General features: G+C 44.4%; 1 protein-coding gene and 1 long non-coding RNA gene across 3 annotated transcripts; one reads left to right on the top strand and one right to left on the bottom strand.

Moving 5' to 3' along the window:
* Positions 1-1113: 1113 nt before the first annotated feature.
* On the bottom strand, positions 1114-24911 carry LOC105701204 (long-chain fatty acid transport protein 4). Of its 2 annotated transcripts, XM_012427760.1 has the most exons (13): positions 24781-24911; positions 24436-24547; positions 16408-16754; positions 9262-9412; positions 6206-6437; positions 5898-6129; positions 4866-5067; positions 4289-4481; positions 4005-4145; positions 3786-3923; positions 3523-3680; positions 3288-3441; positions 1114-2524 (listed from the first exon to the last, which is right to left on the bottom strand). In XM_012427760.1, the coding sequence occupies exons 2-13, from the start codon at positions 24514-24516 to the stop codon at positions 2370-2372; spliced, it is 2184 nt and encodes a 727-aa protein (XP_012283183.1). In that variant the 5' UTR covers positions 24517-24547; positions 24781-24911; the 3' UTR covers positions 1114-2369. The 2 variants fall into 2 exon arrangements, with proteins under 2 accessions (XP_012283183.1, XP_012283173.1); XM_012427750.1 differs by having other exon boundaries at positions 24436-24909.
* LOC105701216 lies at positions 16724-20205 on the top strand. The gene is made up of 2 exons (XR_001104189.2): positions 16724-16770; positions 17836-20205. It is a non-coding gene; the product is annotated as an uncharacterized LOC105701216 (long non-coding RNA).
* Positions 24912-25665: the final 754 nt, after the last annotated feature.

Below are 25665 nucleotides of genomic sequence, written 5' to 3'. Positions count from 1 at the left end.
GGCGACTGGTAGATGGTACCGCCATCGCGAGTGCGCGAGCTCCTATCAGAAATTCGTTGCGCCGCCCTTGGGGACAAAAAACGGTGAAAGCTAACGTACGCAACCAGAGGGCAGCACACGATTCGATCGCGCGATCCTGCCCGTGAGCAATCTCCCAACTCATCTCTGTACTCAACGCCTCGACCCGTAGCTTGGCGCTTGGCTGCTTGGGACGCGCGAAGATTTCTAGGAACGATCGCATTCGACAGATTCGCTGCATGCGAGTTCCGTATGCGACATCGACGCGTGCCCCAAAGCTTCGTATCACGTCGACTTCGGGGCAACAATGTACTTAGAGTAAAGAGGGCGCCACGAGTGTTCTTCCCTTACCATCAAAAGCGTGCAGTGTTGGTAAGCGTAGGTAAGCCTCCACCGTCAACTGCCGCATGGTATTACCGTCACGGGTACGTGTGCCGCCAACGATGACTGGTAGATGGCACCGCCATCGCGAGTGCGCGATCCCCTACCAAAAATTCGTTGCGCCGCCCTTGGGGGCAAAAAACGGTGAAAGCTAACGTACAAAACCAGAGGGCAGCACAGGATGCGATCGCGCCACTCTGCCCGTGAGCAATCTCCCAACTCATCTCTGCTTGGAATGAAACGCTATTCTCATCTTTCCTGGTTCGTCCAAATTTTATCATTCCGCGATCGTTCGCGCATGCGCCGTAATGACCCGCGAGTTTTGAACGTAGCGGCGAGGAGGGTTGAAAGCCGATTACCATAAATTTATAAAAACTTCCAAAACTTTTTAGACTTTCAGTTTCCGTCATTTATTCCCTTTAATAAAGATTCATAATCCAATTTAATCGCACTCCCTCGTAGTTGAACTAACCTCTTATCAAAATAATGTTTATCCATACGGTGGTAAAGTCGTTCGATCAGGTTCGCCCCGATTCTATCCATCTAAATGCATCTTGGTCAGGAATCTTGACAGGTAGCCAGGTCATTAACCGGTACAATCGACATTTAACGAAGCCATGGATTAGTCACTTAGTCACACGTAAAACCAAATGCACCGTATCGCACATTCCTTTATACTTACTCCTCCCAAGCAGGTGTAATTGTAGATGCACATACAAAACAGTAAACTTTTATTCTAGAAAAATAACAAATAACAACGCTCGCTAAATTGTAGTGACAAAAACACATACACCATGTAACATTTGTTTTTTCCTGTTTTTCTTTTCCTTCAGAGATAACAGTTCTTTTTTTACCATTTACTTCATTAATTTCCTTTTTCCAAGTAGCTCTGACAGTTCACATCAGCAAGATGGCCGCCTCGAGCCGTCGCTCGACGATTGTACATAAATGACCGAGTTGGTGGTGCCAGAAGGGCGTACCGTGTCGTTACCTCCGAGGAACTGAAAGCGACGACGCTTCGCACATGGACTTTCGCGATCCACGAATGACACGGATAAGAAATCTTTCCCGGACGTCGAGTTCCCCGCTTTTGATTGCCGCTCTCTTCCGATCCAAGATGGCGGCCGTCGAGTCGCGCCTGGGGGGTCGATTCCTGTAACCTTGACGAGAGTGCTCCCTTCTCGCGGTATCACCTCACGTGAGTTCATTCGCCCGACTCTCCGAGTGAAAACGTGAAATCTCTAGCCCGAACGCCTAAGCTCTCGGAGTTTCTCGTCGAGTAGTCTCACGCGAAGCATCTCACATTTCGACCACGGCAAAAGTCACGTAATCGTAGGTGTTTACTTTTAGAATTTTCACCAGATTCGAGGTACAGAATCAACCCCCGTCGATTCGAATACACCGAGACCCGGCTCGATGACGTCGAGTCTCGTCCTTATAGCGAGCGACAGTCATAACGCCCGAAAAACCCGAGTTTAAACATATATATGATAGGTACGAGATGACACCAGCTACCTTCGCTGAAGCGTAACGACGTAATATCATAATTAATACCCTCCCAGTAATACCGACCGGCCTCCTCCTCCGGGTGACCCGCGCTACCCCGAAACGTCCGAGCTTCGCGAGTCCTTCGTGAGAAATCCTAGCAATTCTCTGGCATTTATGTGCGTTTCTTCTTCTTCCTTTCTTCCCTATATCGTTCGTCACACACTCTGCGCGCGCAAAGGCCGAGCGGCGTCGGCCTAAGTAGCTTGGCTGCTTTTCGCTCGCTTCCCGTTAGAACTCTCTCTCCTCCGAGAGACTTCGAATGCTTCGCGAGGTTAACCGCGAATCGCGCCCTCGAATTCTCTAGTCCGTGCTCCCCTTTCGGCATGCTCCAAAGTATGTCGCGGCGAGCTCGAATCGCATTGTGTAGCCCCCTACACAACGAGTTCCGATTACTTCTCCCGTTTGTCGCATGGCGCTGGTAGTTAAAAGCGGATCTTGTGTTGCTGGATTTGGTCGTAGATCTCCGGAGTTAGGAGCTGGTACCCCGTCTTCGGGTCGAGGTAGTAAATCTTGTCTTGCAGTTTCCGGGGATCGTATCCCTCCTCTTGCAAGTCCTTCTTCTTCAGCTTGAATGTCCCTGGAAGGAGGTTCTCATTATTTACACGCGACAAGATAGGCATAGACCACGCAAGCGGCGTTTACTTTTTCATGTTTCAAGGTGAAGTGAAACCCCTTTCAAATCAGTCAATTCGAATACAACACTTTTCTTTAAGGGTATTGTCCTGACACATTCAAAATTTGGATTTTTGGAAACAATTTTTTAACTCAGCCCAGACCAGAACCAAAATGGCGTCGAGCTCTCATATTTCGATCAATGTACAATTATCGAAGGCTCTGATATGAGAAACGAAAGAGTCAGGACAATTTTACGAGAATTTAGAACACTCTGGTAATTGATAAACTCGCATTTTAACGGGATAAAGGCAAAAAAAGTGTTGTATGCGCTTTTATGCTAAAACGATGGTAATACGAGGTCTCGGAGTGAAAATTTAATTGACCTGGAAATCACAGATGGCGCAGTGTGTCCCTCTACAGTTAATTAGGCCTCCAGAAAGCATGAATTCAGAGGATTTCTGGAGTTTTACTTCGATTTCTTGATATCTATTGTACGAAAACGACAGGTGGAGTATGCCATTTTGTACAATGTCGAATTATATTCGACATTGTACAAAATATAAAAACGAACGTCGGCAACGTAGAGATTTAGAAAAATTTTCTTTATCGTCCTCGAGCAAGTTCCTCGACGTGTTTCACTTCACCTTAATTACGCCCATCCAAACATCTGCTGTATGCCACTTTCAGTGACATTTTGAGAATATTTTCGAATCGCCCTCGCTTACCGGTAAGATCGATTTTCGTTAACGTTCTAACAAAGAGCGGCCTAGCATAGGTCGGTAGTTGATCCTTAATTTGAGGAGCTAATTTGCTAATGTCCAAGGTGCCATTAGGGTCGTAAATCGCAGCCATTCCAGCTTTACCTTCCGTCCCAGAAATCTGAAACATTCCCACGTGTCAATAAGGTCATCCAACATAAACGTTTAAGATACTCGCAACGAAAGTTTATTTTTCACTCACCTCTACCCCGTAAACTACGCAATCTCTGTAATTAACGAGATTGCTTACGACGGCCTCCACTTCCGACGTAGAAACGTTTTCACCTTTCCACCTGAACGTGTCGCCTGTCCTGTCTTTAAAGAACAGATATCCCAGCTCGTCCGCCACGAGGATGTCACCTGAAATAAGATTCCTAGATGATCGCCATTGGAATTTCCCCCCCGCGGGATATATTTCACCCCACAGCGGAAGACAATCCTTCATGAATTAATTCCTCGTCATACCGGATATGAAAGCCGAGTCTCCCTTCGTGAATACATCATGAACGACCTTGCTTTTCGACGCCTCCTGGTTAACGTAACCGAGAAAAGCTCTGGACGGGTTGTTGGGTATTATCTTCCCAATGAAGACGCCTGGCTCGTCTGCAAGTAAATAAATATTTATTACCACCACTCTCCCATTTATTTTCTAACCATTTCTCTCTCTCAATAATCTGTACTCACTTGGTTCGCAGATTTGACAAAGACCTTTGGAATTTCTAATAGGCACCCCGTCCGAGTCCACCTTGATAATGGATATCGGATAGACAGAAGGAATGATACGGGACACGAAGCCGATCGCACCAACCGTGCTGTCAACGTTCACTGAAATTTCCCAAAGAACGAGAAATCAAGACAACGTTTTATTTCGGGGATAGGATCCCATCCAAGGGGGAACAATTATTTGCTACGAGAGCATCTTGTGACGCCTGGACCGAATAAATTGTACAATTGTTTCCCAGCCTCACCGATATTGGCATTGCCCTCAGTAGCACCATAAAACTCCGCCACTTGCGGGATCTTGAATCTCTTGACGAATTCCTTCCATATCTGAGGCCTCAAACCGTTTCCAAATATGACCCTGACCTGGTGCTGCGTGTCCTCAGGCTTCGAAGGCACAGCCAGGATGTATCGACACATCTCTCCGATGTACTGTGCCACCTGGAAGTGAAAATCATCTATGAGAAAGACAGGTCTCTCAACATTTCCCACGAAGCTTGGAGAACTTTGTAGCCACTTGAGCATGCACTTGTCACACGTGACGCCGAGTATAAATATTAATACAAGAGAAATGGTTAACTCAGTGAGAGCAACATTCCTTGACTTTTGTCCACGTTAACCATTGTCAGAGATGTGCAAGGACAGTTCTTTTTTTTCTCTCTCGTTCATACCCACGTCTCGATCGTCCTTATCGTTACTTTTTATCCGATCGAATAGTGTAGTTGTTAAAAAAGAAGAAAGAAAAAAAGAGGAAAAATATTGTACCACCACCAGCGTGGCTACAACAAATAGGCGCAATCATATCATTCCTTTTTCCCCGCTCACCGTGCACTTGTACTTCACGCAATCATTGAAGTACGCGCTGGCCGAGAATTTTTTCCTAATTACAGTTGTGCCGCCGTGCAGCAAAGCTTGACCTATGGACATGACACCACCCGCGGTGTGGTACAAAGGTAGCGGCGTGTAAAATCTGTCGGAACTGCGGAATCCTGCTAGGAAGTGGATACCACTGGCGATGAACATAAATCTGAAATGAAAATTACGGGCTCGATGCAGGCTGCTAAAAGGAGGGGCAGGGGGGGAGAGTATTAAAGGGGGACACCACCACCTCGTCGCCGTTCCGAGGAACGACATTAAGGGGAGGAGGTACTCACGGATACCCCGCGTGTATCGGTAGCCCTATCACCGTCAAAAACAATATATAATACAGTACGAGATAAAGTAACCGAATTTTCCTCAAAGTAAGACATTCTCTACGGTCTAACCGTGCTCGGGATTATTTAATAAAAGCGCCTCAACATTTATACCGAATTTCTTTAATCCACTTCGCGTCAAAATGGCGTCCTTCTAGATCTAGAAGAAATTAATTTTAGTACAAATAATACGAGATAATACGAGACGAGAAAATAGTACGAGATAAAGTAACCGAATTTTCTTCAAAGTACGACATTCTCTACGGTCTAACCGTGCTCGGGATTATTTAATAGAAGCGCCTCAACATTTATACCGAATTTCTCTGATCCACTTCGCGTCAAAATGGCGTCCTTCTAGATCTAGAAGAAATTTATTTCAGTACAAATCTGTATTAGAAAAAGTGCATAAAATATCGAAGGAATTTCAACAGTGTGATAGACTCAGATGTGGAGGCAGCTGTTATCGTTATCACCGCGAAAACTGTTCGGCATGTAATAATCGCGTCAGGATAAAATCATGTAGAGGAGCAACAGTAGCACGCTTACTGGGAGGTGTTCTCGTGTCAGCTAGAGCTACAAGAAGGTGCAGGGGTTGATATGGTGACAAGGCATCAGTCTACCATTAGTTTGCCAGGGATAGGGCTCCGATAACGGCGAGGTTTACCTAGAATTTGTGATGACAGCGGCTTTCGGCAAGCCGGTGGTACCGCTGGTGTAAATGTACAACAGCTTGTCGCTGTAAGATCCCTTGTTCGGTATGACTGGAGGTGTCGTTGGTGCCTGAGTCAATAGCAACGACAAATCCTGCTCGACACGTCCAGTGTCGACTCCTGGTTGTTCTCCAAATCTGTACAAAGCCACTCCAGGGTCGAGCGACTCCGAGATGTCCTTAACGGCTGAAACGTCAAAGTCAGCGGTATGAGATACAACGAATAATGTAAACAAATGCCTTATAAATTATATTTCACTTACCATCGGACAAGTCACTGCCAAATATCAGTGCCTTGCAGTTGGCGACCTTGATGCTGTGCACCAGGGTCGACTTTCTCAGATTTGTATTAATCAACGGCGTGATGACTCCCAATTTACTCAAACCGAGCCAGATACCCACGTATTCGGGTCGGTTTTCCAGAAACAGTGCCACGACCTCGCCTTTCTCGAACCTCCTGAACACGTACGCTATCTTGTTACTGAAGTCCTCCACCTGAAAGGAGTCATAACAGGGAGAATTAAAAGGATTTCCTCCATCCATCGTGCCGTTCAAAATTCCGACGCTTTCGCTTTTTTAAGGTGAAGTGAAACACGTCGAGGAACTTGATCAACGTCGATAAAGAAGATTCTTCTAAATGCCTACGTTGCCGACATTCGTTTTTATATTGACAGCTGTGTCGAATTAGATTGAATATTGTACCAAATGGCATACTACACCTGTCGTTTTCGTACAATGAATATCAAGAAATCGAAGTAAAACTCCAGAAATCCTCTGGATTCATGCTTTCTGGAGGCCTAATTGACTGCAGAGGGACCCCCTGCGCCATCTGTGTATTTCCAGGTGAATTAAATTTTCACTCCGAGACCTCGTATTACCATCGTTTTAGCATATAAGCGCATACAACACTTTTTTTCCCCTTATCCTGTTCAAATGCGAGTTTATCGATTACCAGAGTGTTCTAAATTGTTGTAAAATTGTCCTGACCCTTTCGATTCTCATATGAGAGCCTTCGATAATTGTATATTGATCGAAATATGAGAACTCGACGCCATTTCGGTTCTGGTCTGGGCTGAGTTAAAAAATGTTGTTAAAAAATCGAAACTTTGAATGTGTCAGATAATTCGAAAAGTTTGGTCTAATACCCTTAAAAAAAAGTGTTGTACTCGAATCGACTGATTTGAAGGGTGTTTCACTTCACCTTAAATCGGTATGAAATTCCAAGAAAGGGACATGTACATGCTCGTATAAGTATTTGGCGCGGAACTCTACTGAGTTTCTTTTTTTTCCTAATTATTATTAACATCTAATAGGATTGTTTTGCTAGCCCAGTTGCCATTGTTTACCACTGTTACCTCCACAGAACTCTGACAATCGTTTCGGAGCCGTTGGATTTCCATTTGCTTGCATAAATAAACTCTCACGTCGGAAAAGATTAAAGAAAGAGTCGAGTGGCAACATTCAATCGCGAGACAGGCGCACTTCTTTCATTGACGTTACGTGTATGAGGCGACGCATTTAACATACGATTGTCAAGCCAATGAACGAGCTGGACGACACGCAGCGGCTTATCCAGAGACCCGATAGTAAATCGTAATGCTTGGTAAACATACCAACTCGAAATTGGCTTTAATGTCGTTGCACGCTCGCAATTGACACGTGACGAACACTTGCTCCTCCAATCTAGAGATGCTCCGAAATGTAACGAGCAATTCGCCATTACGTCGACGCGCAGAAAAATAATACAATTAGAGCGAAACTTATATCTTCAATGCTACCCTTTGGAAATAAAAGTGCAAATGTCTTTTTTCGTCCGTCCACCTCGTTTAGGCGACCGTCGACTATGAGCGCAAAACATAAAAAAGGTACTAACAGATTCGCCATTACGTCGACGCGCAGAAAAATAATACAATTAGAGCGAAACTTATATCTTCAATGCTACCTTTTGGAAATAAAAGTGCAAATGTCTTTTTTCGTCCGTCCACCTCGTGCAGGCGACCGTCGACCATGAGCGCAAAAAAATAAAAAAATAATAAAAAAGGTACTAACAGATACTCTAGTGGCGTCTAATTACACGTGTTAAAATAGGCCGGGGAAAACTTATATCGGCAATGCTACCCTTTGGAAATAAAAGTGCAAATGTCTTTTTTCTTCCGTCCACCTCGTGCAGGCGACCGTCGACCATGAGCGCAAAAAATAAAAAAAATAAAAAATAATAAATAAAAAAGGTACTAACAGATTCGCCATTACGTCGACGCGCAGAAAAATAATACAATTAGAGCGAAACTTATATCTTCAATGCTACCTTTTGGAAATAAAAGTGCAAATGTCTTTTTTCGTCCGTCCACCTCGTGCAGGCGACCGTCGACCATGAGCGCAAAAAAATAAATAATAAATAAAAAAGGTACTAACAGATTCGCCATTACGTCGACGCGCAGAAAAATAATACAATTAGAGCAAAACTTATATCGGCAATGCTACCCTTTGGAAATAAAAGTGCAAATGTCTTTTTTCTTCCGTCCACCTCGTGCAGGCGACCGTCGACCATGAGCGCAAAAAATAAAAAAAATAATAAAAAAGGTACTAACAGATACTCTAGTGGCGTCTAATTACACGTGTTAAAATAGGCCGGGGGTAAATGCATTTAAAACCGAGGCAAACATCACCGGTCGATTTATTTTGAGCCTGGTTTCCAAACACCCGCGACCCTCCGAAATTTATATAAATAGATAGGTGCGAGGCCGATAAATAAAGCGAGGGTTAATTCGATTAAAAACGCAAGAAAAGTGCACGGGGAGAAATAAGATAAAGGACATTTGCACCTTTAGCATTTCTCGTATAACATTTTTTATTCTCGCACGAGGAAATCTGAGAGAAAATTTTTCTTTTTCCTGGGCCCACTTTTCTCCCCAGCAACGTCCAAACTTTATCTCGCTTATCCGATCCAGTAGGAACAACAATACAATTTCCGGCCTTTGCTACAAATTAAGTTAATTTAACAAGGATCTCTTCCATAGTGGAAATTAATATTGCAAACATTTCTCCCGTTGGCGCAATTATCACTGCAGTAAGAGCAAAGCATTATCAGCAATGTCTTGTTTGCAAATGTCTCATTGTTGTACCCACGCCAAAAAGGAACTATTACTTAACTAGGTCGCCAGAAATAACACTACGGTTGGAATATTCTTTACTAGCGACGTTTAAACCGTATTTCCCTCGATCGATCGAGCAGCAACGATAATACTATCAGTGTTTCGCGCCTATATATATATATATATACTTGGCGCGAAACTCTGCCGAGGTAGTCGACTCTTCTCACCTGCTGGAACGTCCACTCTTGGTCCTCGAAGACCAAACAGACTTTATTCGGGTGTCGGTCGACATGTTGTCGGAAGACATCGGCGACGCTTCGATGTTTCCTTTCATGCTGTCGGATCATCCGCAGCAGAAAGACGTAGCGAGAGATTGCCCTGAAATAATGCATACGATTAGTCCTTTGAACACGGAGCCATTTCGACATATGGGCGAAATTCGTCTGACCGTGCAGGCAACATTGGACCAAACGTCGGGCGCCTTAAGGCGCTCTTAGTAGCCAAAGGGTTAGATAATCGGAAACATCGTCAACACCCGCACAGTCCTCTCTGGAAACGCATATTCCTCGTCCGGTAAAATATCATAAGTCGTTCTAATTCATATGGTTCTAAGACATACGGGCGAAATTCGTCTGACCGTGCAAGCAATATTGGACCAAACGTCGGGCGCCTTAAGGCGCTCTTAGTAGCCAAAGGGTTACATAATCGGAAACATCGTCAACACCCGCGCAATCCTCTCTGGAAACGCATATTCCTCGTCCGGTAATATATCATAAGTCGTTCTAATTCATATGGTCCTAAGACATACGGGCGAAATTCGTCTGACCGTGCAGGCAATATTGGACCAAACGTCGGGCGCCTTTAGGCGCTCTTAGTAGCCAAAGGGTTACACAATCGGAAACATCGTCAACACCCGCGCAATCCTCTCTGGAAACGCATATTCCTCGTCCGGTGATATATCATAGGTCGTTCTAATTATTCTAAGCCCAAGAAAGCGGGAATACCGGAGTAATCGAGATCGACGAGTAACAAAAGTAAAAGCGGGGAATTATTAACACTTGCGCTCCAGTTAATCGGGTCTCGGCGGAAATTAAAATCGGCGGAAAGTTCCTGGCACTTTGCACCGGCTGATCGGCACAACACGTGTAAGTCACCCAGACAATAAAATACAATACAATCAGTAAAAAAAAAAACGCTTAATCAGTCAAAGTCACATCAAAGAGCAATAAAGGAAAAAAAATAAGGCGCGTGAGATAACCTACTCAGTGTTGAAAAGACAAAGAAATAAAGAAATAAAAAAAAATGGAAAACTCAGGTGCATGTATAATAGAAGCGCAGTTTCCTTATCCGCGCTAATGAGACATCTCAGATCTGACTTTCCTGTATTCCTATCGCCCCATAAAATTCGATTTGAATTATTACACGGAGTAAAATTTGCGATATCACCCGAAAGTGCATATGCATTTTCGTCCCCGTTTACGAGCAGAAGAAAGTACGGCGACCTTCTTTCCAGGGACTCGCTCTTCCGTAGCCGAGTTTCATTTCACGAACAGGAAGTCGCCGTTTTCTCCATGGACAGGACAGAGAGAGCAGGAGAAAAGAAACGACGTGCAGGAGAGCAGGTGCAGCGCGCATATCGGCTGGAAAGGCGTCAAACGACCCGAAGCTGCAGGGAAAACGAGTTCTCCTCCACAAGAGCAGGCGAATAGAAAATCTGTGGACCGCCGAGAGAGATTCCGTTACGACATGTCGAGGTCAAGGGAAGAGGAGAAAAATAGGGAGAGAGAGGCCGTCAAGAGAGAACGAGCAGAGTAGGTCGCGGTCTCTCATCAAAGACACTTAGCGTGTAAATCAATTCCTTTTTGCACTTCACGTACCCTCTACAACCATCCACTAGTGTTGTAATCGAAGAAAAAATCACGAGGAAAATAAAACAGATTTTGTATAAAAAAAGAAAAAAAAAAAGAAAGGAAATCTTCAAGCGCAGGGACGCTGCGAAATGCCGCCCTAAACACGGATTTCCATTTCCTACACCGAGAAGAAAAAATTCAAAGAATAATTATTTAAGGTAAATAAACCGAGATAAATTGTCATAATCTTTAGAAAGATGTCGCATCCAATATATTCCAGTTTATTTGAGTCAAGTGATTATCTCTTTGAATTACGAAAATATTTCTTTGGCGCCGTTCGAAGAAATATCTCAATTAGGTTCGATGACTTTTTTTTGGCTCCGGGTAATTAGGAATTTGGAAAGAGAACGTATAGTAGAGAGAGAGAAAAAAATGCACCAACGCGTACGGGCGTGGACATCTTTCGATGTAAGCTTGGACGTATAGTAAATATAGTTACGCATGCATACTAAGTGTAGTTACGCGTGTATACTGAGTATAGTTACGCGTGTATACTAAGTATAGTTACGCGTGTATACTAAGTACAGTTTCGCATGCATACCAAGCATAGTTTCGCATGTATACCAAGTATAGTTGCGCATGTATACCAAGTACAGTTGCGCATGTATACCAAGTATAGTTGCGCATGTGCACTGAGTATAGTTGCGCATGTATACTAAGTATAGTTACGCATGCATACTAAGTATAGTTACGCATGCATACCAAGCATAGTTGCGCATGTACACCAAGTATAGTTGCGCATGTACATTGAGTATAGTTTTGCATGTGCACTGAGTATAGTTGCGCATGTACACTAAGTATAGTTACGCGTGTATACTAAGTATAGTCACACATGTATACCAAGTATAGTTACGCATGTATACCAAGTATAGTTACGCATGTATATTAAGTATAGTTACGCACGTATACTAAGTATAGTTACGCATGTATACTAAGTATAGTTACGCATGTATAGTAAGAAGAGTTACGCAGAGATCGAGTTACGTAATCGAGGGCCGAGTGTAAAATATTATCGACCGATTGCTTAATTGCGAGGTTGTCGGCCTCGAGGGTCAAAGATCGACTCTCGAGTTTCGGGTGCCAAAAGTGTCGATTACGACAGAATCGATACCCTCCTACACGCATCGACAAACTTCGATAAGTCACCCTGAGATGAACAAAAGGTTGGTTGACTTAAATAAACGTGGATCGCTACAACAAAACCCCGTGACCAAATACGTCCAAAGAAATATCAGTAAGAGTAAATAAAATTCGATTAAAACGACAATATCATTTTTTTTCTCCGCAACAATTGTTTCTCGAAATTATACATGATTCGGGCAACAATATACAATTTTTTTCAGTCACCTACTATTTTTTTCTTAGTGCAGGCAGATTGGCTGATGCGAAAAGTGCGTCGACTCCAAAAAGCGGAAATAAAAATTGTAATCAATTCCTTTATCATTGTTATTATCGTTACTCCGAGTAAACGCACGACGTCGAGTCTTGTCGGTAAGGAGTAAATTTCTTCCCGATAATGCTTACCTAAGTGCACGTTAACCTTAGCATGCAGGTCACTCCCAATTTGTTAAATAATGCACGGGAGAGTTTGATAAACGACGTACCTTCCAGAGATAATTAATAAGAGTTCATTTATATGCAATTATCTCCAGGCATCGTTATTGTATAATTATTTATGTAATTAGGAGGGTGGGGAGAGAAGTCGACCTAATTCGCCTCGAGTGCTCGATACCGATATCGATTGTGATAAACGATCGTTGCCGAGATAGATCGCGGCTTTTCGAGTATTCACATTTAATACAAATTTCTATTACATTGTTTTAACTATCGGAGCGTGCCCACAGAAAAAAAAAAAATAAATAATGGTTACTTGAATGAAATCGTCAGAGTGACTGCATTTGATGCACCGTGGAATATTTATTATTAAGCCAATCGATTAATGTAAAAAAATTATGAAAAAATTCACCCGATCTCGCAAGAGGAGTGTCTAAAACCCCGTGGTTTTTGTCACCGGGCAAAGATCGAAAATTTTCCTAGACGGTGCTCGAGATAAGAGCGTCTCCTCGAGAGGGGGCCGATAGGTGTTATCGCTTATCGAGCGTCGTGATCGATCGGACCCTTATCGGTATCGGGTCCTCTTCTTTGCTCTTCGATCTCCGGATCGCGAACAGGACGGTTTCTAATCGACGACCATCGCGATCGAGGCATTCCCGAGGACAAAGTCAAGCACACCAGGCAAAGTCCAACTTTCGAAACGACCTGCCGGTTGACTAATCGCAAAAGCGAGTTGTCCAATTTCGTTAGACAACGTGTCCAAGGTGCGTCCGAGATCGGTGGGCATCGGTTCTCCTGGACTTCGATCAACGGGTCCAAAACTTGACCCGGTTTTTCCCTCTCATCGCACTTATCTCCTCATCACTTGATAACCAATCGCTTCCTATGAGAAGCTCAAATCAACTGTTTTTCCCAAATATAGTGGAACAATCATTCCATCGATATTGTTAAAAGATTTTTCACCGTCATTAATGAAAGTCTGAACCAATACGACCGGATGATCACAGAGACCAGAGAAAACGAAGCAACTCTTCAACTTCCGCGAAGGATAAAAAGGGGAAAAAAAGACTCGGTAGAGTTTCGCGCCAAATACATTCTCCCGCAAAGTCACGCGGCCGAGTCAGCCGGCAGATAATTCTCGCGCGACTTTCGACGCGCTCGGTGTGACGCGTCGGCCGCGCCGAGAGTCTCTCAAGGACGAGTCACTCGCCCGAGGATCGATTTACGAAATGGGACCGACTGTATCACGGTGAAAAAAAAAAAAAAGAAACAAACAAACAAAAAAAGAAGATGGCAGATAATTCTTTGACGCGCTCGGTGTGACACTTTCGCGCGGTCCCTCTGTGTGACGCGTCGGCCGCGCCGAGAGTCTCTCAAGGACGAGTCACTCGCTCGAGGATCAATTTACAAAATGGGACCGACTCTATCACGGTGAAAAAAAAAAAAAAAAGAAAATCGACCGAGTCAGCCGGCAGGTAATTTTCGCGCGACTTTGACGCGCTCGGTGTGACACTTTCGCGCGGTCCCTCGGTGTGACGCGTCGGCCGCGCTGAGAAACTCTCAAGGACGAGTCACTCGCTCGAGGATCAATTTACAAAATGGGACCGACTCTATCACGGTGAAAAAAAAAAAAAAAAAAGAAGATCGACCGAGTCAGCCGGCAGATAATTCTCCCGCGACTTCCGACGCGCTCGGTGTGACGCGTCGGCCGCGCCGAAAAACTCTCAAGGACGAGTCACTCGTCCGAGGATCGATTTACGAAATGGGACCGACTCTATCACGGTGAAAAAAAAAAAAAAAAAAAAGAAGATCGACCGAGTCAGCCGGCAGATAATTCTCCCGCGACTTCCGACGCGCTCGGTGTGACGCGTCGGTCGCGCCGAGAAACTCAGGGACGAGTCACTCGCCCGAGGATCGATTTACAAAATGGGACCGACTGTATCACGGTAAAAAAAAAAAGAAAAAAGAAAATCGACCGAGTCAGCCGGCAGATAATTCTCGCGCGACTTCCGACGTGCTCGGTGTGACACTTTCGCGCGGTCCCTCGGTGTGACGCGTCGGACGCGCCGAGAAACTCTCAAGGACGAGTCACTCGCTCGAGGATCAATTTACGAAATGGGACCGCCTGTATCACGGAGAAAAAAAAAATAAGATCGACCGAGTCAGCCGGCAGATAATTCTCGCGCGACTTTCGACGCGCTCGGTGTGACACTTTCGCGCGGTCCCTCGGTGTGACGCGCCGAGAAACTCTCAAGGACGAGTCACTCGCCCGAGGATCGATTTACGAAATGGGACCGACTGTATCACGGTGAAAAAAAAAAAAGAAACAAACAAAAAAAGAAGATCGACCAGCCTCGTCAGCAGGCGAATCATTCGAATAATTCCGAAGGCAGAGGACGCGCGTTCGACGTCCCATCCAAAGTCCATAAACGAGCCCGCGGAAGTTTCGCCGCGAAATCGAATTCCCGATAAATGGCGAATAGCAGGAAGGACCACTCCTGGAAACGACCGTCACGCGATTCGCCAGGAATTACGTTAAATAAAAATATGGACGGAAGAATAAGAGATACGCTTTTTTTTTAGGCGGAAAAACATTTTAAGGGGATTAAATAAGCCCTTCGAAAAGTGGAGGCGTCAGCAAAGTTGAATGTAACAATTAATTCACCAGAAAAAAAGTTTCACTTTCCGAAATGGGAAGCTTATTGTGACATGGGAGTTTGCACGTAACGCGTAATTTTAAAAGTAACTACAGTACCACAAAGAGTTTTCCTTAAAAATAATAGACACCCGTTTCACTTTTCGTTACGCTTCCCTTAGCCCTTTTGGTGCCGACGAGACATTGTCGTTTACAAGCGGCAACAACTTCGGCCGGCACTAAAAGGGTTAATCCATGAATTTATTGCGGCGGCACGAGAAGTTACAGGTAGAAAAAAAAAAGGAAAACAGAAAACATGGCAAAGAGCGTTGAAAAATCGAGTCTTATTTCCGCGGGTCGGCGAAGGAAACGTAAAAAGGAAATGGTCGTCAAGGAGCTTCGCATCGATTTTCCATCGGCGGGCATCGGCCGCCGATGGAAGGAGTCGACGCCGCCCGATGCACCGATGCACAGTTGCACCGTAGCACCGGTCCCCCTCCGAGGAGTGCTCCGTAATCTCCGGAAATTAAAGTTTCCTCGGCAGAGGCGGAAATCGCCAGCGCGCCGGTCGAAAAAAAAATCCGGCGCGTGGACATCCAGGCCACGCGCGCGGGAACTTCCGCGAGCGGATGATCGGATGATTATTCCGCCCGATTATACGATATGCGTATCCTCTACAGTCTAATATAGGACAACGGGTCGTTTACGTACCAAGTGACGGTGCGGATGGCGCGATCGCGAGCGTCCTACGACCGGGGATGGCCGAGAAAAATTCGGATTTCGTCCTAGGATTCAAACTCACCGCGGGGCGTAAGGATTCGTTCGGGGTCGCCTCGCGCCGGGCGGCGAAGACAGCCGAAGTCTGCCGAGGACGGCCGATTGCCTCGGCGTCCTCTGGCAACACCTGTGCGACATTCGCGCCGGGCACTCGGCATCGCTCCGTCGGAAATAGTCTCGTGGGTCTCGTCACGCCACTCGTTTTTCCCCTCGCCCAGAGTTCCCCGTCTAAAATAGCATCGCGGAGCGGGCATCCAAATGTGTCCTTACAGGTTAGGTCACCCGCTTCGCGCCTCTCGCGAGCCCGTAGGGCGCGCACGCGCTCGGCCGATCGATAGAATTCAGCCCGTGCCCAGCCAACTCGAGACCTCGTGGCGAGGTCGGCTCCATTAACGCGGAGCGAGGTTAGGTTCCATTAAAGCGGCGCGCTGTACGCGAGATGCCGCTCTCTCCCGGGAGAGAGAGAGAGAGGCGGAATCTAGGTTAGGTCGACTCACTTGTAGTCCCGGGGGAAGGTCTTCAGGGCGACGTAGAACCATCGGAAGCGGCCCCCGGCGACGACGTAGGCCACCAGGGCTACCAGGAAGAGCTGGACCAGCGAAAGGGGCCCCAGGAAGAGCCAGACCGCCGTCAAGGCGCCCGCCAGGGCCACGAGGGCGAGCATGAGGACCGCGAGGCGTCGGAGCAAGCGTACGACTGCGTTCCAACGGCCGACTGATCCGCATCCGTCGCCACGTGAGGCACCAGCCAGCGCCTCCGTGGCCAGGGTCGACGTCAGCGACGACGGCGATGACGTCACCGCGGGATTTCCCCCTCTCACGGTGCACTCGCCCCGCTCCACGTCCTGCGAACAGGTAGAGGTGAGAGCTCGGGCGCAGCAGCCGCGGCCCGGCGGAACCACCGGGACCGCTGGAACTAGTGGAACTAGTGGAACTCCAGGAAATAGAGCGTCACTCGAATGTACGCGAGATAGCTCATCTCCTACTCCTATTAAGGTGTTATGAAAGTGTCGTATATATCAGGGCACTTGGTAGAGTTTCGCGCCAAATACATTTAAAAACCTACTTGAACGGCTCCGAATACTTAACGCCAAAATTCGATACATCAATTCGATAAATATTTCTCAATTAAGAGAACTTATCATATACATGTGCCCATAATTATGAAAGTGGTCTAAGTCAAAATTGAAAAAAAAAAAATGAGTTTATCAGTTATTTCACGCCACATTATTACCGACCGGGGCGATAAATCGATAGATTTATTAATTGCTGATTTTTCGTTCCCCCAATTTTTTTTTATTTAAAACAAAAATTCGGCCCATAGAGGGTTAAGTTTCATGGTAAAGGAAGTGGAGAACGTTATAACGGAGTCGATGAACGGTACCGACTGGGGCGATAAATCGATAGATTTATTAATTGCTGATTTTTCTTTCCCCCAATTTTTTTTTATTTAAAAAAAACATTCGCCCCATAGAGGGTCAAGTTTCACGGTAAAGGCAGTGGAGAACGTTATAACGGAGTCGATGAACGGTACTAACCGGGGCGATAAATCGATAGATTTATTAATTGCTGATTTTTCGTTCCCCCAATTTTTTTTTATTTAAAACAAAAATTCGACCCATAGAGGGTAAAGTTTCATGGTAAAGGCAGTGGAGAACGTTATAACGGAGTCGATGAACAGTACCGACCGGGGCGATAAATCGATAGATTTATTAATTGCTGATTTTTCGTTCCCCCAATTTTTTTTTTTATTTAAAACAAAAATTCGGCCCATAGAGGGTTAACTTTCACGGTAAAGGAAGTCGAGAACGTTATAACGGAGTCGATGAACGGTACCGATAAATCGATAGAGGGGAAAAGCATAATCAAGAGAAACGATCGATACCGTTGGAATCTCCAGAAATTTACGCATTTTCATTTTTCCAGAAACTCCGAATGAGCTGGCGATATTCGGAGAAAACCACCGGAAGTGGAGGGAAGAGAGGGAAAGTCATTCCGTCGTACAAAGTCCGGTCGCGACACATCGCTGATATAGTTGGGACCAAACTGGTGATAACAGGATTTACTAAAATTTTAAACGAAACCCCTTATCTCACGGTAGGATAAATTTCCACCTCAAGAAATGGGAGCGCAACAAATGGCACGAAAAGTCGAACGTTCAATCCCTTACAGTTATTTTTATACAATTAATTAGTATTCATTTTTCCATCTTCGTGGGTAGGATAGAGATAATTTGCGTAAGCGTTTTTGCTAGTGTTAGTGTTCCACTATGTATCGGATTAGGCGAAGTTTTCCGTAAGACGCGAATTCCGACATTAATTAATTAATTTATCGGCACATTCGCTCTAGTTTGATAAGCCTTTGCGCCGGTACAAGGAATTTTCGGCGATTTCCCCAAGTGTCCCTAAACATAACTTTAATTGTACAAATTCCAGATGCAAAAAATGCTTGTTTTTTTTTTATTCAGTAAGACTGAATCGGGCTTTGTTCCCACGAAGATAGCATGATAGCGTACCAATACATAGAAAATTACGTGATTCCATCAAATGAGTCCCATAACTGGAATTTTATTTCCTCGGCAGATTCCACGAGAGAAAGGAAGGATTCGATATAACCGAGAGCGAAACGACGAGTACTCTTTATCAGGCAAAATCGGCCTCGCAACTGTCCGATAAGCCGAATTTTCAGAAATCGTGACTCCGCTCCGATAATCATGCAAAAAGATTCCGATAAGTCGGCTCACTTTTGCTCTGCTGGCAACTTAATAATTCCTATCGCAGTGTTCAACAATCTTACATAATTCCTGGGTGGCATGATCCCGGTACAGTGTAACTGACTATGCGATTAAATGATCGATTAATCTGAACTCTTTGTGCCGCGACATTTGCAATTCACGTTGACGTGAAAAATTCCAGTTCCCGTGTAAAATAATTCTCTACGCTGATAAGAAATTTTCTTTGAACCAGAGAAACATGTCGATAATTCAAAAAATAATTATTTCACTCAAAGTGGATTAAATCGGAATTATGACAAAATGATTCTTTGGTTCAATTACATTTATTTATTTCTTTGTTTCTCAGGGCGTTTAATTCTGTCAGAGCGTTATCTCGGGACATGCGATAATTAGTATAAATACAATTTGCGTCTGCATATCACGCGATCCCTGCAACAATATTTTTAACGGCGCCGAAGCCTTCGTGATAAGAGATTCCCATGTCACACAATGACTTTTCATCCTCCGACGATGTTTAATCGCTATCACGAGCCTAAAAAGTGAAGCGAACGAGCCGTTAAAAAATAATCCACTTTGTAATTCGTTAATTAGCATATTATCAGCTCATTAGGCGATCGATTAATCTGAATCCCTCACATCATTCCAACACTTCTCTAAGAGTTTCATTCATCCTAGCGTTATCTCGAGGCTTGCGATGATTACTATCAGTATGATTTGCATGTGCATATCACGCGATCCCTGCACCATCATTTTTATCGTCGTCGGAACTCTCGTGATAAGAGGTTTCCAAGTCACACCATGATTTTTCCTCCTCCGATGATGTGTTAATCCTTATCTCAAGTCTAAAAAGTGAAGCAAAAGAATCGTTAAAGAAAAATCCACTTTGTAATTCGTTAATTGGCATATTAACGGCCTTCGGTGTAATTAACTTCGGTGTGAATTTATTAAGATCGAATGTTTGCTCTTGGAAGCCGCTCTTCCGTACTCGTCGCGCATTCTCGGATTAATTAATTTTCCCAGTGCAGATGCAGTTAATTGAACGCGCTCCGAGGCATTACGTGTCATACTTGCTGCATCTCGGGGATGCTCGTATGACTTGCATTGCACTTCTCGAATGGAACTGAGGTTAGCATCGTAAATGGGATATGTAGGAACAATTTTTGGAAATTGTCGGGGCAGCGCCAACGAAATGGTGTCGGGTCTTCAGGAATGTCTTTAATTTCACAATCGATGGCGACATATCAACAGGTGAACGAGTGTTAAATTTGGAAACTCCATTAACAACTGGGATTTTCAAGGAGTATATTGCGATAACACCTACCAGGCATTTAGTTATCTGATATGGAATTGTTTGAGTATATTGCAAAATTACCCAGTGGACAAGTACTGGATGTTAAATCGCTTGATCACATTGCATGCGTTGATAAAAATATCCATGTTAATTTACACATCGGTTATTTTTATGCCCTAATGAATTGGAGTAAAATTACCCCCTCTCTGTAATATCACATTTAATTTAAATTAAAATGCACCAATGCGGTAAATACACGATGTCAAGTTTATTTATATATTTTCTAATTCGGCATTTTTCCACTTTACTTTTTTTTTTTTTTTGAGCGAAACTTCAATTATGAGCGCGTGTACAAATGTATGTAAATTTTCATGGATTTTTATCAGTGCAGCCTCGGTTAAGGCAGGTAGTTACTTGGCATTGAATTGCTTCACCTGTTGATAAAAAACATCGAAAACGTCACTTAATGAGGTAACTCGAATTCCTGCGGCCAGGTATATTTCCTCGTGTCTAGAAACACGTTTGTAGTAGTTTCCTCGTGTCCAGAATGGCCTTCAGGATATAAAAAAACCTAAATGGAATTTACCGATTTAATGGATTTTCGTCCCGATGTCTACACCCGTAAATAAGTAAATAATTGGAAGTCCATACATGTTTTAACGGGCTCTCTTGATTTCGGAGTGCTAAAATTCATTTAGCGCCTCTGGCCGTGATTTATCCTTTTCTCGTAATAGGTTTCCCTTTTCGGCGGTACGTTCATTATAGTTGGTACCCAACAGTACTTATCTTTTACATACGTATTCTTACATATATGCCTGAACTTTGGACGGTACATGGATTCTGATTTGTGTCGGTTGTAATAGACGCTTACGTGTCGTCTTTAGAAGTACATGCGCCTTACTTTTAAATGGTCAAAGGTTGCGATAGTAAAGTCACGCTACCGATATGTAATGATTTCAATTCACGAACCAACCTGTACTAACTTCGTACAGTTGTCACGGTATTACGTAACGCTCGTCCCGGCGATCTAGTTACACCGACACATCTGAATTTCACTCCAATTATTTGATACCGAAGGTCGCAGTCGACCGTAATACAATACAGTTATATTTAATTCGACATGCCAGCCCTCGATACATATCCTATCCCCTAACTCCTATTAAAAGGATAAACAATCATAAATCAACGTAGCCGTACGATAATTAACATCGTAACAATCCTGAAGTAAAGTAACGTCCCAGAGCGAAGATTAGTTAAGCGCCTTTTAATCCCCCGAGGGGAACATTTTTAAATAGGAAAGTTCTACGATTACCTCGATGCAAAAACATGAAACATCTAACCTTTTCTTCTAGTTAATAATTTTGACATCGCTCCGTCGATGGACCTTTCTCTGGAAGTTCTGGGAATATTCATAACTCCACTTGCAGATATGACCTCAACGAATAACTTTAAGATATTTAACCTTTTTCTGGTTAATCTGCCATTAAGATTGCCTCGTTACGGGGTTTCTTTCCAGGGAATTCCATGAATATCGATAAATCTTACTTGAACGCACAGGTGAGGAAGCGTAACGACATCCCGTGTGAATTTTTCACACCGGTCACTTGCGTAAACGTTTCATTATCCAGATTAACTCCACATGTTCTCTCATCTGTCAGATATCAGCCTGTAAACACGGTCTGCGTTCCGTATCCAAGATGGCGGCGGTCACGTGACGGACGCCATTCCTCGCTTTACCTTTCGGAAGGTTCGTCCACTATTCCCAACGCCGTGTCACTCCACAGCGAGCTTTTTACAAGCAACGTAACACTTTAAGCCGACATCCCTGTCAAAGCAAATATTAACGGCAACATAGAGAAGTTTCGCAGGACATTTCACCACGCTCGCGTGTCACGACCCGTCAGACATGTCCAGACCTGTCGTTGTCCCGCGACCCCTGACAGCCTAAAACGCAGACGATTAAAAACGCAACAAAAGACAGAACTCGTCGATCTAACCAATAAAAAGGGGTCTCTCTTTAAACCTTTTTGAAATTATAACCACGCGGAGGAGGCTATTCTTCGGTTTTTTTTACGAAGAATGGCAATGTCGGGCGGATACCTTAAATCGTTAAGTCGCATGCGTGTTACTCACTCTGGAGTAAACTCCTCTTGGGCGATCAGCGAGGACGAACGGCGCCTGGATACATCTTTGCAGGATTCTTTTGAGCCGCACGATTTCGCGACCCTTCCCCTCGCGTCGCCAACTCCGCGCCGAGTGCCACTTCAAGACCGCACCGGGTCCCGTCTAACCGTCGCGCCTCCGAAGGTTCTCGACATCACTGTCCAGCGGGGGAAGGTTTCTCCAGGAAATGCGCCCCGTTTTTTACGTTCACTCGAATCGTTTACTACATTTGAATTGGTCCGCGGTAACGTTAACGATCTCACCCGCCGCCGTGCATGGATACTGCGTTCCGAGCGCAATCAATATCGCCGCGGTGCTGCCGCCTGGCGGCGGGAGCGCGAGCTTCTTAGCGAGCGACCCGCGCTCTGTTTTATCGACGCGGACGATCCGTCCAGTGCGCGGGAAATTCGATGTCAGTCGAGGTTTTTACTTTCGCAGGGCCTCCTTAACCACATGCGGAAATTTCGAAAGATTCGGTCCACCCAGTTTGGGGAAAGGTTTATTAATATATATTTTGACGTTTAATATAAATAGAATGACCCTTTCATATCACCTTAAGAGATCAATTATACGTATAGGTAATCATTATCTTTACGAATTAATTGCTTTCCGACGACAGTAAATCGAGAATTTGTAGTAAAAATGTCGAAAAAGAAAAATTCGCAAACTGCTACCTATAACTTTAGTCGGAATAGAAGCTGATTAAAAATTTGCATCTGCTATTTACAAACGCGAATGGACTATATACATGCATTTTTTGCACTTTTAACGTCTGAATTAATGGGCAAGATAATTACATAATTATGAATTCTATATATTTAAAGTGTTAAATTGGTGTAATTTATTTACACGACGGTGTCTCGATTTACTCATAAAGACAGTATCTCAATTTATTCATGTAAGCCGAGATGAGCAATTGATCATACACTGTATAGTGACGATTACGAATCAGTGGTGACATATAATGTGCGATTAATCGTTCGATAACAGCTAGCGTGGAATTGAAAAATTATAATCCCGATAAATACTATCATCTCAGACAGAACTGCATAAAAAAAAATAATAGCGGGACGAGGCATGGCTAATCAACACACGAAGTCATACTTGTCTGTCATCAGACGGATAAAAAGTATCGATGAACTTTGTTCGCCGTGATTGCAACCTTCTCTTAATACGTGACGCCGCTTGTATAACAAATTATGATAATTGATTGTAATTCCGAGTTAACGTATAGACGCGTTCAGAGAAGTGACAGGTGACTCACGTTCATCTGGAAATGTCACACACTGCAATTACTCCTCGTTTAATTTCCACCTTGTGATATTCTCGAGAAGCGACAAAAAGTGCCGGTTGGTTTTCTTCGAAAAAGGTCAGACTGCAAATTCCGTCGTCAACGATTCGTTATATACTTTTTATCTCCCTTTTTTTGTTGTCAATCCGAACGAGAGGTGGCACGATTCGACGCAATTTTAATCCCGAAGGGAGAAATCGAGAAAGTGGGATTCAGAAGGGTCTGGTTCTCTATTTTACGCGTTTTCGTGCCTAATTTCGGTTCGCTTCGCCACTTTTTGTCGGATGTACAGAGGTGCAGCAACACTCGAGAGGAACGGTACTTGCTTTTTAAAAGCAAGTGAAAGTGTTGCCTCCACTTTTGACTCCTTTACCCCTTTCGCTGCTAACGGTGACTACAGTCGCCTGACGCTCGCTAAGCAGTATATATAGTATATATAATTTTTAGCAGTATATATAGTATATATAATTTTTAGCAGTATATATAGTATATATAATTTTTAGCAGTATATATAGTATATATTTTTTTTGTCACGCATCGGGCCCGCCGAGTCCAGAAACGGCGACGCGAGCGCCAGTTCGGTAAGCGGCCAATTCCGCAACTAAAGTGGAACCCCGGCACGGAGCCGTTATAAAAGTGGAGGCGCTAAGAAATGCAATCGCGAAACATGGAATAGCTTAAAAAACGCAGAAAAATCGTCCAATCTCAATGAGCTTCTTAAAATTGACATTACTCAATCAAGAGGTTCAGAAAGCGACGTTCCTTGTCCGGGCTGAACATTGCACATGTGCCCATAATTATGAAAGTGGTCTAAGTCATATATTCTTCGTTTCGAAATTACATTGAATTAATTTCCTTTGAAATAATATGTCGTGAAATAACTGATACTCATTTTTTTTTTTAATTTTTACTTAGACCACATTCATAATTATGAGCACATATAACGACTAGCTCTGAATTTCCCGCCTCTATTATACACACTTTTGGCGAAACTCAACCGAGTATCTTAACCGGAAAAAAACCTGGAACCGACGAACACGCACTTACCCTGTCCTTGGCGGAAACCTCGAGGCAGATCGCCGGTTTCCCATTTCCCACGTCGTCGGTTCCCCTCACGGAGTCCGACATATCCTCGGATATACCTCGCGGTCTCTTCGAGCTAGAAAAACCAAAAGCGCGCGATCGTCATTCGCCGCTGGGAATTTCAACTGTTCACTCGAGTCCTTTCACTCGCGAAAATCCTGCGAAGCGCAGCGCCCCCCCGCGGAGGGACCACGTGGGTCCGGTGCACCCACGTGACGCGGGACCGAACGCGATATCGCGCGAGGGATCGATGCCCGGTCCGTGGCAGTGCACTCGCGCGCTGCGTTCACGCCGACTTCCTTTTCTCACCCTTCGAGCGGTCGACGGGAACTAGTTCGACTTTTTTTCCCTCTCTCTCTCACGTGCTTCCACCACGGCCCGGTTGGAGTCCCGTAACCGGGAGCGCGCGTGGTCGGGTGCAACCTGCGTACTCCTCGGCGAGGCTCTGGACGAGGACTAAGACACGGCGTCCACCGAACGCCGGCTCGCGGCCCCGTGACCCCTCCCCTTCCCCCCTTCCCCCTCGCGCTTTCGATCCGCCTCCGACCCCCTTACAACCCCTACCACTTTGCGCTCTTGTATATATATGTATTTTCTATTGAGAAAATTATATGTAATTGCGGGAAAATATTTAAAATGGTTAAAACTGATGGTTTTTTTTTTTATTTAATACAAACGCATTCGATCGTCATGTTACGTGAACGATGCGCCCAAATTGGGAAATGTGACGTTTTTTAATTTATTTAAATTGGGAGGAATTTCAAAAGGATTTATGATGCGAAGGGTTAATTGTTCGTGACTTTTTTTTTTCGTGGACTGGGCGTAGGGCATCGTTTTAATATTTTCCACGGGAATTTGGAGGCTCTAAGAAAGATCCCGACTCCTGTAGAATTTTTATTTTTAGACACTTTTTATATGAATTTAAGGGGAATTTTTGGGAAGAATTATTCCCGGTAATATTTTCTGTATTTGAGGGCAACGTTGTGTATGAAGTTCTTTTCGTGAAATCATGTCGAATAAATACTAACTTAGCGTCATTTGGGATTCTTACGAAATCAATTTCGCTTGTGCCAAGAAATTTCTTTAAACGAGAGGCGATTCGGAAAATAATTTTTTTCGCCGTCTGGGGGATCGGACGCACCCTGCTTAATCCTTGACACCCTCTATCGAGGTAATCTTTCAGACATGATCGGA

Source organism: Orussus abietinus, unplaced genomic scaffold (genome assembly GCF_000612105.2).
Source record: "Orussus abietinus isolate OABI.00-Male unplaced genomic scaffold, Oabi_2.0 scaffold113, whole genome shotgun sequence".
NCBI classification, from domain to species: Eukaryota; Metazoa; Arthropoda; class Insecta; order Hymenoptera; family Orussidae; genus Orussus; species Orussus abietinus.
Note: the sequence above shows the minus strand (reverse complement) of the source record. Positions and strands in the feature narration are given on the sequence as shown.

What these genes read in the sequence shown, in the direction of transcription:
- LOC105701204 (XM_012427760.1), bottom strand. Translation starts at nt 24,516, where the DNA reads ATGTCGGACTCCGTGAGGGGAACCGACGACGTGGGAAATGGGAAACCG. An exon ending in GCTGTCATCACAAATTCTAG is followed by an intron (nt 5,068 to 5,897) that starts GTAAACCTCGCC and finishes TTTTCATTTCAG; the next exon opens with ATTTATGTTCATCGCCAGTG. An exon ending in AACGAAAATCGATCTTACCG is followed by an intron (nt 2,525 to 3,287) that starts GTAAGCGAGGGC and finishes ACCTCCTTCCAG; the next exon opens with GGACATTCAAGCTGAAGAAG.